This window comes from Nerophis ophidion, linkage group LG10 (genome assembly GCF_033978795.1).
Source record: "Nerophis ophidion isolate RoL-2023_Sa linkage group LG10, RoL_Noph_v1.0, whole genome shotgun sequence".
Lineage (NCBI taxonomy): Eukaryota > Metazoa > Chordata > Actinopteri > Syngnathiformes > Syngnathidae > Nerophis > Nerophis ophidion.
In genome coordinates, this window is record NC_084620.1 from 15,079,433 (window position 1) to 15,093,702 (window position 14,270).

Consider the following 14,270-nt stretch of genomic DNA (forward strand, 5'->3'; position numbering starts at 1 on the left):
CTGAGTAAATTAAGTGTTGAAACTTTGAAAATTGAATTCTTTACCATTCTTGCTTGATGTACAGCTTCAGTCGTTCAACAGTCCGGGGTCTTGTTGTCGTATTTTACGCTTCATAATGCGCCAGAGATTTGCAGCATATTAGACTGAATATGGGTTGAAAATGATTTTCAAATCATTCTATTCCATTTATATTTACATTCTACACAATTTCCCAACTCATATGGAAACGGGGTTTGTAGAAATGGCAACAGCAGAAGGTGAATGCCCCATAACAAGAAGATAGAGAAAAAGAAGAAGCTCATCGACTAATCGGCACAGGCTATACATTTTCAGGTCTTATGCAGATTTCAAACACAGATCAGCAGGTACCAGAAGGTAAGAAAAGTTGGTTTTGCATAATATTGTGAAACAAAACGCCAGATAATATGTCTGCTAATGGGTGCCATTTTGCGGTCCTTCTACACACACCATAGTAATACTATCAAGCGGTGCAACTTCAAAGTCATACTAGAACATTTTGACGGATTTTTGAGCGCCGTGTGTAATGTTCTACATTCTCAATGGAACATTTAAAGTTGTGTCAAAACGGGACAGGCGGTAGAAAATTAATGGATGTTTATAAACGTCATCCTGCAGTCTACACGTATCTCTTATGTGTGACTGCCATCTCCTGGTCACATTTACCATTACACCATGTACCAAATAAAATAGCTTTGAGGTCGGTATCCACAACCAAAATGTATTCTGTACATTAGGCGCACCAAGGTATAAGGCGCACTGTCGATTTTTAAGAAAATGAATGGATTTTAAGTGCGCCTTACAGTCCGAAAAATACGATATTATTCATCAGTGAGCCCCTGGTATGTTCCACGAGGGGTCTTTTTTCGGAGTTTGGACACGTTTGGGCAGTTAAATTGAGGAATGTTTACACATGCATGGAATTCTATTGTGAGTGCTAATCCCAAAAGGGACAAGTGGTAGGAAATGGATGGATGGATTTTCACCCTTGGTGACAAAGACATCAAAATGTATCGCCTTTTTATTAAGTTACACTCATAAATATTTAACAATGATTCACATGCATGGGGTTCTACTGTAAGTTTTATACATTTTATGACTTTATCCAACTAATATATATTAACATGTATCATCGTTGGTATCAGTTATTAGTAGTATCGCACACGACCATGCTATCCAAAGCTAAAATCTGTTGGTTTTATTAAATTTTTGGTAGTGCCATCCCATTCATTAGTATGATGCTGGTCCACATTTTGCAGCTATTACAGCTTTAACTCTTCAGGGAAGGCGGTCCACAAAGGTGCAGAGTGTGTTTATAGGAATTTTCCACCATTCTTCCAAAAGCGCATTGGCGAGGTCACCCATTGATGTTGGTCGAGAAGGCCTGGTTCTCAGTCTCCGTTCTAATTCATCCCAAAGGTGTTCTATCGGGTTCAGGTCAGGAATCTGTGCAGGCCAGTCAAGTTCATCCACACCAGACTCTGTCATCCATGTCTTTATGGACCTTGCTTTGTGCACTGGTGCACAGTCATGTTGGAAGAGGAAGGGGCCCGCTCTAAACTGTTCCCACTAAGTTGGGAGCATGGAATTGTCCAAAATGTTTTGGTATCCTGGAGCATTCAATGTTCCTTTCACTAGAACTAAGGGGCCAAGCCCAACTCCTGAAAAACCACCCCACACCATAATTCCTCCTCCACCAAATTTCACACTCGGCACAATGCAGTCCGAAATCTACCGTTTTCCTGGCAACCTCCGAACCCAGACCCGTCCATCAGATTGCCAGATGGAAAAGCGTGATTCGTCACTCCAGAGAAGGAGTCTCCACTGCTCTAGAGTCCAGTGACGACGTAGTTTACATTACTGCATCCGACGCTTTACACAGGACTTGGTGATGTATGGCATAGATGCAGCTGCTCGGCCATGGAAACCCATTCCATGAAACTCTCTGCGTACTGTATGTGGGCTAATTGGAAAGTCACATGAAGTTTGGAGCTCTGTAGCAACTGACTGCAGAAAGATTCTTTGCACTATGCGCTTCAGTATCCGCTGACCCCTCTCTGTCAGTTTACGTGACCTACCAACTCCTGGCTGAGTTGCTGTTGTTCCCAAACTCTTCACTTTTCTTATAATAAAGCCGACAGTTGACTTTGGAATATTTAGGAGCGAGGAAAGTTTACGACTGGATTTGTTGCACATCGTATGACAGTTCCACGCTGGAAATCACTGAGCTCCTGAGAGAGGCCCATTCTTTCAGAAATGTTTGGAGAAACAGTCTCCATGCTTAAGTGCTTGATTTTGTACACCAAGTAACAGTCAGAAGTCTGTACATACTTCCTCATGCTGGAAGAAAATGTGTCTCAAGACTTATAACCAAACTTTCTTTTTTAAAGCATGCATTACTATGATAATTTTGTGCTTTAATCATACATCTCACATTCATGCACTGTCATAAAGGCATTAATACCACATCAACCCCAAATCCTGAATTCAATTACAAACCCCGTTTCCATATGAGTTGGGAAATTGTGTTAGATGTAAATATAAACGGAATACAATGATTTGCAAATCATTTTCAACCCATATTCAGTTGAATATGCTACAAAGACAACATATTTGATGTTCAAAATTTTTTTGGTGCAAATAATCATTAACTTTAGAATTTGATGCCAGCAACACGTGACAAAGAAGTTGGGAAAGGTGGCAATAAATACTGATAAAGTTGAGGAATAGTCATCAAACACTCCCACAGGTGTGCAGGCTAATTGGGAACAGGTGGGTGCCATGATTGGGTATAAAGGCAGCTTCCATGAAATGCTAAGTACTTCACAAACAAGGATGGGGTGAGGGTCACCAATTTGTAAGCAAATTGTCGAACAGTTTTAGAACAACATTTCTTAACGAGCTATTGCAAGGAATTTAGGGATTTTACCATCTACGGTCCGTAAAATCATCAAAAAGTTCAGAGAATCTGGGGAAATCACTGCACGTAAGCGATGATATTACGGACTTTTGATCCCTCAGGCGGTACTGCATCAAAAACCGACTATTAGTGCCCAAGGCTTGGGTAACTTACACATCTGTGAAGGCACCATACAGGTTTTGGAGCAACATATGTTGTCATCTAAGCAACGTTATCATGGACGCCCCTGCTTTTTTCAGCAAGACAAGTGTTACAACAGCGTGGTTTCGTAAAAAAAAGAGTGCGGGTACTTTCCTGGTCCACCTGCAGTCCAGACCTGTCTCCCATCAAAAATGTGTGGCGCATTATGAAGCGTAAAATACGACAGTGGAGGCCCCGGACTGTTGAACGACTGAAGCTCTACATAAAACAAGAATGGGAAAGAATTCCACTTTCAAAGCTCCAACAATTGGTTTCCTCAGTTCCCAAACGTTTTATTGAGTGTTGTTAAAAGAAAAGGTGATGTAACACAGTGGTGAACATGCCCTTTCCCAACTACTTTGGCACGTGTTGCAGCCATGAAATTCTAAGTTAATTATTATTTGCTGAAAAAAATAAAGTTTATGAGTTTGAACATTAAATATCTTGTTTTTGTAGTGCATTCAATTGAATATGGGTTGAAAAGGATTTGCAAATCATTGTATTCTGTTTATATTTAGGTCTAACACAATTTCCCAACTCATATGGAAACAGGGTTTGTGATATGTCTAATTGTTTTGTCCATTTTCCTTCATAAACTTTAGCAAAGTATGCTAAGTATGCACACACACACACTAACACACACACGCTGTCCCGGTACCCTCAATGTCTAAGGTCATGGGAAATGATCCGCTAATCCTCTTCGCCTAACGGACAAAACAAAGAAAGGGTTTCTTTTGTTTTGTGTGTGAACAAAGGAGGTGTGGGAGTGAGCATGCACACGCACGCACACACGCACACACAAACACGCACGCACACAGACACACACACACACACACACACACACACACACGCACACACACACACACACACACACACACACACACACACACACACACACACACACACTCACACTCACACTCACACTCACACTCACACTCACACTCACACACTACAGCACCTGCAATTAAGAGCTTATACTGAGCACAGAGGAGAGGAAACGTCCAAAGATAAGCTGCGAAAGAAGCCATGAAGTTTGTCACAGAATATTCCTTACAGGATGCGGGAGGACAGTCACCTTACACCAAGTGTGTGATTGTGTGGGCACAATCGTCAATGACTGAATGAATGAAGGAAGCCTTTTGTTTGGAGGAACATATGTTAGCTGACGGAGGGATGAATGTGTCTGCTCGGGAGGAAAAGGAGGTGTGATGCTGTCACTCAAACACGACCATTAAATGACATATAAAACACCAATTTAACAAACAATATCAGGAAACTATCCATCCATCCATTTTCTACAGCTTGTCCGTCTCGGGCTCACGGGTGTTGTGGGGGGGGGGGGGGGGGGGGGGGGGCAATCCCAGCTGCATTCGGGTGGAAGGCGGGGTACACCCTGGAAAAGTCGCTACCTCATCGCAGGGCCAACACAGATAGACAGACAACATTCACACTAAAATTCACACACTAGGGCAGCACGGTGGACCAGGGGTTAGTGCAAGTGCCTCACCATACAAAGGTCCTGGGTTCGATCCTCAGGATGGGAGGAGTCTTTCTGTGTGAATGTCCTCGTGGGTTCCCTCCGGGTACTCCGGCTTCCTCTCACCTCCAAAGACATGCACCTGGGGATAGGTTGATTGGCAACACTAAATTGGCCCTACTGTGTGAATGTGAGTGTGAATGTTGTCTGTCTGTGTTGGCCCCGCGATGAGGTGGCGAATTGTCCATGGTGTACCCCGCCTTCCGCCCAAATGCAGCTGAGATGGGCTCCAGCACCACCTGCGATCCCGAAAGGGAAAAGTGGTAGAAAATGGTTGGATTGATGGATATTTCTTGTTTTAATTTTAAATTTTTTTGTACAATTGTAATAATGATACTTAATAATAATTAACCGTGAAAAAATAATAGCCAAAATAATATTTATTTTATTTATTTTGAAATGCATTATCCATCCATTTTTTTGTTGATTATTAGTATCAACATGTTATCTTTTTATCATGAGATGATGCCTTTATCTCTATTGTCTCTATAAGTAGTGATACCCATCCATCCATTTTCTACCACTTTTTCCCTTTGGGGTCGCTGGTGCCTATCTCAGCTACAATTGGGTGGAAGGCGGCGTATACCATGGACAAGTCACCACCTCATCACAGGGCCGAAACAGATAGACAGATAACATTCACACTCACATTCACACACTAGGGCCAATTTAGTGTTGCCAATCAACCTATCCCCAGGTGCATGTCTTTGGAAGTGGGAGGAAAACACATGCAGTCACGGGGAGGACATGCAATCTCCACTAAGAAAAATCCCGAGCCCGGGATTGAACCCAGGACTACTCAGGACCTTCGTATTGTGAGCCAGACGCACTAACCCCTCTAACACCGTGCTGCCAGAAATGCATTATATCAATTTAAATACCAGAAAAGAAGCTCATTATCAAAATAAAACATGAATAATGTACAATTGAATTCAAATTTTACACTGATACATAATTATATTAAAAGTAATATAATATTTTTACTAAAAACTACAATTAGTAAATTACACATTGTTGTATTTAATTGATTCATCTTATTGCACCAATTTAATTTTTTGGCTGAAAAGAAAACAGATGTAATTTTAAGAATTGAAGTGGTGTGATACCTCGCTTATTGTTATTAATCTGTTTAAGAGTCCTTTAAAATCATATCATATAAAAAATATAAAAAAATGCAAATCCAATAGTCGTTACAGAAACCCAAAATGTTATCAAAAACACTTTTTATAGGGAGTATTACTAGTTTAATACACAGAAACCAATATGAAATGCTTATGAATACAGTAAATGAACTCTGTACGTCTTGTTCACCTTGAATGAAGACTCTTGATGGCGATGAGCTTTTCACAAACGCCCCTGTGTACTTTGCTACAACTGCAACAGTGTTGCTCACCTTGTTTGTCAAAGTGCTGCCATTCCTGCATGTTGTACCCAAGAACGCAAGGTTTTTGTGCTCATGCACGCTATTAAGATTACATAAACTGATGCAGTCACACATTCTGGTTGTCAAACTTTTTTCACCAAGTACCATACTAGAAAACACTCCAAGTACCGCTATAATGACCAACATCAAAATACAGTTGCCTGAAAGGCCGCAGTATTCATTAAAACAAGGCAGAGTTTTTATTTAACACATATATTTTATATTTTTGGCCACTGTAACATTACACCCAGTTAGAACAGTAACACTGTGTGTGAATATTTAATTAGGTGATTTTTGGGCATACCACCAAATGGATCCTGTGTACCACTAGGGGTACACATACCAAAGTTTGAGAATATCTACCCTAAACTGACTTACCTGTATTATGGTGCGTTCAGTGTCACTCGGTAAACAAGGACTCCAAGTTTTTTGTTGACTTTGATTGGACTATTACTGTATGCTATAACTTTATTTGGCTTTGCGCTGGCTTTTTTTCAGCCATAATTCATCTAGAAATAGTCAAAAGCCCAGAGAATGAATCACCAACGCACACAGTAAATCAATGCTTTCACCTAATAAATATAAAAATGGTACAACATTAAAATTAAAACAAGTGACACAATTGTGTTGTTTTCAATCAATCAATCAATGTTTACTTATATAGCCCTAAATCACTAGTGTCTCAAAGGGCTGCACAAACCACCACGACATCCTCGGTAGGCCCACATATGGGCAAGGAAAACTCACACCCAGTGGGACATCGGTGACAATAATGATCCAGTGGGACGTCTGTGACAATAATGATTATGAGAACCTTAGAGAGGAGGAAAGCAATGGATGTCGAGCGGGTCTAACATGATACTGTGAAAGTTCAATCCACAATGGATCCAACACAGTCGCGAGAGTCCAGTCCAAAGCGGGTCCAACTCAGCAGCGGGAGTCCCGTTCACAGCGGAGCCAGCAGGAAACCATCCCAAGCGGAGGCGGATCAGGAGCGCAGAGATGTCGAGGCGGATCAGCAGCGCAGAGATGTCCCCAGCCGATACACAGGCAAACAGTACATGGCCACCGGATCGGACCGGACCCCCTCCACAGGGGAGAGTGGGACATAGAAGAAAAAGAAAAGAAACAGCAGATCAACTGGTCTAAAAAGGGAGTCTATTTAAAGGCTACAGTATACAAATGAGTTTTAAGGTGAGACTTAAATGCTTCTACTGAGGTGGCATCTCGAACTGTTACCGGGAGGGCATTCCAGAGTACTGGAGCCCGAACGGAAAACGCTCTATAGCCCGCAGACTTTTTTTGGGCTTTGGGAATCACTAACAAGCCGGAGTCCTTTGAACGCAGATTTCTTGCCGGGACATATGGTACAATACAATCGGCAAGATAAGATGGAGCTAGACCGTGTAGTATTTTATACGTAAGTAGTAAAACCTTAAAGTCACATCTTAAGTGCACAGGAAGCCAGTGCAGGTGAGCCAGTACAGGCGTAATGTGATCAAACTTTCTTGTTCTTGTCAAAAGTCTAGCAGCTGCATTTTGTACCAACTGTAATCTTTTAATGCTAGACATGGGGAGACCCGAAAATAATACGTTACAGTAGTCGAGGCGAGACGTAACAAACGCATGGATAATGATCTCAGCGTCTTTAGTGGACAGAATGGAGCGAATTTTAGCGATATTACGGAGATGAAAGAAGGCCGTTTTAGTAACGCTTTTAATGTGTGCCTCAAAGGAGAGAGTTGGGTCGAAGATAATACCCAGATTCTTTACCGTGTTTTATTTATTATATTCATTTTAATCCCTGAAGGGGCATTATTTACTCAACTGGAGAGTGTGCCAGGCATTTATTAAAGAGTAAGCTTTCAGTTGTATTGTAATAATTAAACTAAAATAAAAATAATTTAATTTAATGTTTTTCTTCCCCCCAAAATCACTTAGGAATGTTATCAAGCAACTACTGTATGGTTCTTACCTGATAGCACTGATGCACATTGTTTTCTCCATCACTAGGGGGCAGCATATGGTGCAGAACTGCCTCAGCTGCTGTGAAAGATATTTGAAATGGGGAAAAAAAAAGACACATGAAATAAAGTTAAAGCAGCATTAAGGTCTTTCAAACTGAAGGGGATGCCATTGCATGTAAATAGTGAGATTAAATAATTATGAATACGTATTCATGTGTGCATACAGTATACAACCGTTATGGGGGTGGTGTTGCTTCGGGGTCTGGTCTTGGGTGGCGTTTTGTCTCGGCTCATTTGTGGAACCCACATGGGACGGGAGCATGCTGGTAGTCCTCCATGCATCGTGATGCTGTGTGGCTCCCAGCAGAGACAGGAAGGAAGAGGAGAAGAAGCCGAGCGTGATGTCTTTCACTGACAGCTGCTATGTGAAAATAAACACATTACGATACAGCCAGGACGTGATATTCCAAATATTAGAAGAAAAACATTTGCAATATACAGTCGTGGATAAGTTGGGCCCTCAGGTCAAAAAAGTTAAGAACCCCTGACATAATAAATTGAATGTTCAATATTTAATGCTGGTACATCAGAATTGCACCATGCAATAATTCTACATTATACGATGTGATATTTGAGACTGGTATTGCAATATTATACCATCAAATATTCTAATATAATACCAATATTGTGATAATAATATACTGGTATAGTGATACTGTACAACTATTTATACGAAGCATCCCAAAACGATATATTAAGATTAGTCACGTTCGGAGCACATTGTGGATGCGCGTGTTGAGTCACCCCAAGATGCAGTGGGACCAGACAGACAGGAATTGCAGGTAAGAGCTTGGTTTAATATACAAAAAGTGATTAAAAGAACACTGGTACAAAACAGCAAAAGAACATGCGTGCCTACGCACAGAAGGCTAAGCTAAAACCCAGTAACTCAATTATGGTCAAAACTGAGCTGATAATAATTTTGGAGTTCCTAGGTTATATGCTTTATATTAGTGTATGCGATATTGTAATTTGTTCCGTAAGTAAGCTGTTACGCGCATGGCAGGACCTAGCAACTACCACATAACTGCGTACATACAACAGAAAAACCTAGTATCTCAAGGGACCAATCGGACCTTCTTTGTCAGTCGCTTTATTGTCTTTAATGAGACATTTGCACGAATGGGGGCCGACGGTCAACCTGATTATGTGATATTATGGCACGAGGGGATATTTGGAAGATTGGCCCAGGACGTTGCAAGCACCTTCATTAAATGTATTGTTCTTGATTCTTCCCCTTGCATACTCTTTTGGGCAGATAACTCTGGAGGTCAAAATAAAAACTGGACGCTGTACACGGCTCTTGCCCAATGTGCAAACGCAGAATGGGGACCACCCGAGATTGTGATAAAATATCTGGAGAAAGGGCACACGTTCATGAGAGCAGATTCAATCCATAATAATAATAATAATAATAATAATGGATTAGATTTATATTGCGCTTTTCTATTGTTATATACTCAAAGCGCTCACAGAGAAGTGGGAACCCATCATTCATTCACACCTGGTGGTGGTAAGCTACATCTGTAGCCACAGCTGCCCTGGGGTAGACTGACAGAAGCGTGGCTGCCAGTTTGCGCATGGCTCAATCGGCAAGAAAATGAAAGGTCAAGAAAACATCTATACGTTTGATGAGTTTGTAAATCTTTGTAAGACAGCATCAAGATAGATTGTTTTTTCTTTGTTTTCTCAAAATCAGCTAAAAGTGAGTTCTTGGTTTTGCCTTTGGACGGGAGAGACTGTGGTTCTCAACCTTTTTTCAGTGATGTACCCCCTGAGAATTTTTTTTAAATTCAAGTACCCCTTAATCAGAGCAAAGTATTTTTGGTTGAAAAAAAAGAGATAAAGAAGTAAAATACAGCACTATGTCATCAGTTTCGGATTTATTAAATTGTATAACAGTGCAAAATATTGCTCATTTGTAGTGGTCTTTCTTGAACTATTTGGAAAAAAAGATATACAAATAACTAAAAACTTGTTGAAAAATAAACAAGTGATTCAATTATAAATAAAGATGTCTACACATAGAAGTAGGCATCAACTTAAAGTGCCCTCTATGGGGATTGTAATAGAGATCCATCTGGATTCATCAACTTAATTCTAAACATTTCTTCACAAAAAAAGAAATCTTTAACATCAATATTTATGGGACATGTCCACAAAAAAATCTAGCTGTCAACACTGAATATTGCAATTGTGTATTTTTTTCCACTGTTTATGTACTTACATTCATATTTTGTTGAAGTATTATTCAATAGATATATTTATAAAAGATTGTTGAATTGTTGCTATTTTTAGAATATTTAAAAAATATATATAACGTACCCCTTGGCATACCTTCAAGTACCCCCAGGGGTACGCCTACCCCCATTTGAGAACCACTGCACTAGTGTCAAACAGTTATGTAGTAATAATTCATGTTGATATCTTCTTTGGTACAGTACCTGTATACTAGCACACTCTATATTTACATATTATCTTTCAGGTACAACATCAGTTTACCACAATCAAATATGGCAAAGAGTAACACAATACAAAATAACATATTGATTCTTCCTTGTCGCTAGGCAGACATCTTGAAGCTCAACGGATGGCCAATGGAATTTTCATAATAATTAGCATGAGCGTGGGATAGCAACACTTTTCCATGCAGGTCACAACGACAGGGTGACATGGGGGCTGTTTGGGGGGGCCTTAGTTGACTCAATGCCTCATAGACCCCCCCACCAAACAGCCCACCCTTGTCCTGTCTTTTCTCCCTTCAGCAGAGAACAGTAGAACACTGTTTGGCTAAAGGGGGGAGTCGCCCCGACTGGCCCTTGGGTTATTTATCAGCGTATCCTGGACGGGTCGGGCCACATCGGCAGATAATGGTGGTGGTGGGGGGGGGAAACAGAGGGTGGGCAGCAGTATATAAACGGGCGCCCTCTGGACAATCCCGCGCTCTACAATAACACAAGACATGGCGTTCAACGGAACCTGGAAAGTTGACCGTAGCGAGAACTATGACAAGTTCATGGAACAAATGGGTGAGTCTTGTGTCCTGGCTGGTACCACGTCCTAGAGCTGTTGGATCAGACCAAACTCTTGGGGGCGACTCGCGGTTCTCAGGGTACATTAGCGTCAAGTGTGAATTCCACCAACAAGACATCTATTGACTTTTTTGTCAAAGGAAAAAAAGACATGAGGGGAACATTCGCGTACGCTAAGGTACGGAAACTTAGTACTGACCAACGTCCATGGATGTTTTTGTCTCAGGAAAAAACAAACAGGGATTGTTCCTTAAGCAATGGAAGGAGAGTACCAACAAAACTACATCTACCGATATTTTTATGGAAGAAAAAAAAAACATAAGGGGGACATCGCATTAGCCTTTAAGGGAAAGAAATACCAACAAACTATTTTTAAGGATGTACAAAGTCTTCTTGGCTCTGGACTAAAGAGGTTAATAACATTTCTGGTTTAAGCCTGTACCAATATTTTTTGTAAAACTACAATGTTATTCTTGTAACTTTATTATAACATATTATTCTTTTAACATTATGACCTTTTTTCTTGTAAATTCATTTTTTTCAGACTTTTTGAGTTCTAAACTGTTGTCATCGTAATTCTATAACAACTTTTACAAATGTTAAACATTATTCTCTTGTATGCAATTACTTAATTCTGGTTGGATTACAATTTTTCTCGTTTCCAATGACTGAATTCTCATAGTTTTCTCACAGTTCTTATTCCCTAGGAATATTACAACTGTATTACTTTATCATTGTAACTTCACAACTGGCTCTTGGTTAGCATACTCAGTGACTATATTCTTATCTTGTAATATTACTTTATTCCAGTAATATTTCTGTAACTTTATGATTGTGACGTAATTTTTTTCTGATTATTTACAACTGTTTTTGTTTACTGTTTAATATTACAAACAATCTCAAAATGTTCTGTCAATATTTTTGAAACTATAACATTCACACTTTTTTCAGTTTTCCCGTAATATTGACTACTTTTGCAACATTACCATTTTTTTTAACGCAATAGTAAACGTGTTTCCGACTTAATGTTATTATGTTGATGTTACTCACGTAACAATAATATCGTAAACCAAACCATACGGATCCATTAACGTGGATAACTAAACACCGCTAAACTGAACTAACTCAACACAAAATAATCCACAAATTAAGCACGATATTTTTTCTCCTATTAAACAAAGGCATTAATGTGATGAAGCGCAAGCTGGCTGAACACGACAACCTGAAGATCATCATTGAGCAGAACGGCGACAACTTTCACATCAAAGAATCCAGCACGTTCCGCACTAAAGACATCGACTTCACCCTCGGGACCGCCTTCGACTACAGCCTGGCTGACGGCACTGACGTCTCAGTAAGAGCTCACACTATTGGATGATAACAAAAAAAGTAGTTATTGTATTAATAAATTGAAAGACTAAACTCTTAATGACAACTGAATGGAAATGTCTACGATTAGGGCACGTGGCAGATAGAAGGAGATGTGCTAAAGGGTAAATTCACCAGAAAAGATAACAACAAGGTGCTAACCACCACCAGGAGTCTTGTGAGTGGAGAATTGGTGCAGGTCAGTAAATATTGCAGATTGTTGGATTTTACTTGACCCAAAAAACTTATTTTGTTTTGTTTCCCCCCGCAGACTTACAACTACGAGGACGTTGATGCAAAGAGAATTTTCCAGAAGCAATAATTTTTACCTTGATTTTTTAAACATGTATTTATAGATGTGTATATATAGGGAAATAACACTACTGTGTACTACCTTTGTGTGTTTTTTTGCCGTAATTCGTCTAATAAAAGTGCATTTTTGTCATGTGTGAGTTTGACATAGTCTGATTGTGACACGTCTAACATAATGGACAATCGGGGGTAAAGACACAATGGGAAGGTTGGGAATAATTCTGGACAATGACGTTCATTCATTGCCAAGATGTACAGTAATGAGTGTAATTGTATCGTCCATCCACACAAGGGCGGTATTAGTCTTTTGTTTTAGACAAAAGAGACACATTTTTTTGATATATCGTATTTCCTTGAATTGCCTCAGGGGGTATATAGTATGCGCCTGCCTTGAATTACTGCCGGGTCAAACTCGCTTCACAAAATAATTTGCGCATGCTTAGTATTACCGCCTGGTCAAACTCATGACGTCATGAGTGACACTTCCCCTGTCATCATTTTCAAAATGGAGGAGGCTGATTTCAATACCGGTAATTTGAAATCGCGTAAAGGGAAGAAGATTAGGAGCTATTCAGTAGGATTTAAGGACCAAGCTTACATCACACTCAATTTTTTACTGCATGCCTTTGGTAAGTGCCGGAGTGAGAAGAGGTTTTAAAATAATCAGTGCATGCTTACTTTTACCACATGCCTTTGGTAAGCGCAGGAGTGAGAAGAAGTTTTAAATTAATTAGCGTCCCGGCGGCAATTCAAGGAAATACGGTAATCACAATGTTATTAAACACACAAAAAAAACGTTAAATATTATTTTACTTGAAGTAAATGAGGGGGACGTTGAGGGATTGCAATAATAGGGCCGGTATTAGTTTTCAGTGTGGATTCATAATGATAAATGTTTACAGCGATTCTGTCATTAACTGGGCTATACATTACATTAAATGTAGAGGGCATCCGCAAAGTATTCACAGCACTTCAATTTTTCCACATTTTGTTATCTTATCTCCTTGTGTTAATTTATGTTTCCCTCTTGTTTTCATTTTTTTTACCTTTTTACACACCTACACACGCACACGCGCGCACACACACTCTGTGAAAATGTGTATATTTGTCTATATATGTGTCAAATATATATATACAGTATGTACATATGTATGTATATATGTACATGTACATATATATATATATTTATATATATAAACACACATATACACTTCTTTAGACACAAATATACACATAAACACACGTATATTACTCTACTTGTATATACACACATATATGATATACTTGTATATGTATGTATAAACATATGCACAGATATATATGCACGCATATATTTATATATATACATGCACGTATATATACACATATATGTATATATATACATATACAGTATATACTTATATATACATATATATATACACACTCATATAAATATATATATGTGTGTGTGTGT

At 39.5% G+C, this 14,270-nt stretch overlaps 1 protein-coding gene and 1 long non-coding RNA gene across 5 annotated transcripts in view; one reads left to right on the forward strand and one right to left on the reverse strand.

The window, feature by feature from the left end:
• The window catches only part of LOC133559847 (uncharacterized), a 45,851-nt gene that overhangs the window by 20,940 nt on the left and 10,641 nt on the right, over positions 1–14,270 (reverse strand). Inside the window, exons 3-4 of one of the 4 annotated variants that reach the window (XR_009808290.1) lie at positions 8,270–8,463; positions 8,054–8,121 (exon numbers count right to left, since the gene is read on the reverse strand). This is a non-coding gene — a long non-coding RNA (uncharacterized LOC133559847). Of the gene's footprint in view, positions 1–6,749; positions 8,125–8,269; positions 8,467–14,270 lie in introns of those variants that run through there. The other 3 variants (XR_009808289.1, XR_009808288.1, XR_009808287.1) reach the window with 3 other exon arrangements.
• On the forward strand, positions 11,009–12,950 carry LOC133559846 (fatty acid-binding protein, intestinal-like). The gene is made up of 4 exons (XM_061911860.1): positions 11,009–11,134; positions 12,319–12,491; positions 12,597–12,704; positions 12,777–12,950. The coding sequence occupies exons 1-4, from the start codon at positions 11,068–11,070 to the stop codon at positions 12,825–12,827; spliced, it is 399 nt and encodes a 132-aa protein (XP_061767844.1). The 5' UTR covers positions 11,009–11,067; the 3' UTR covers positions 12,828–12,950.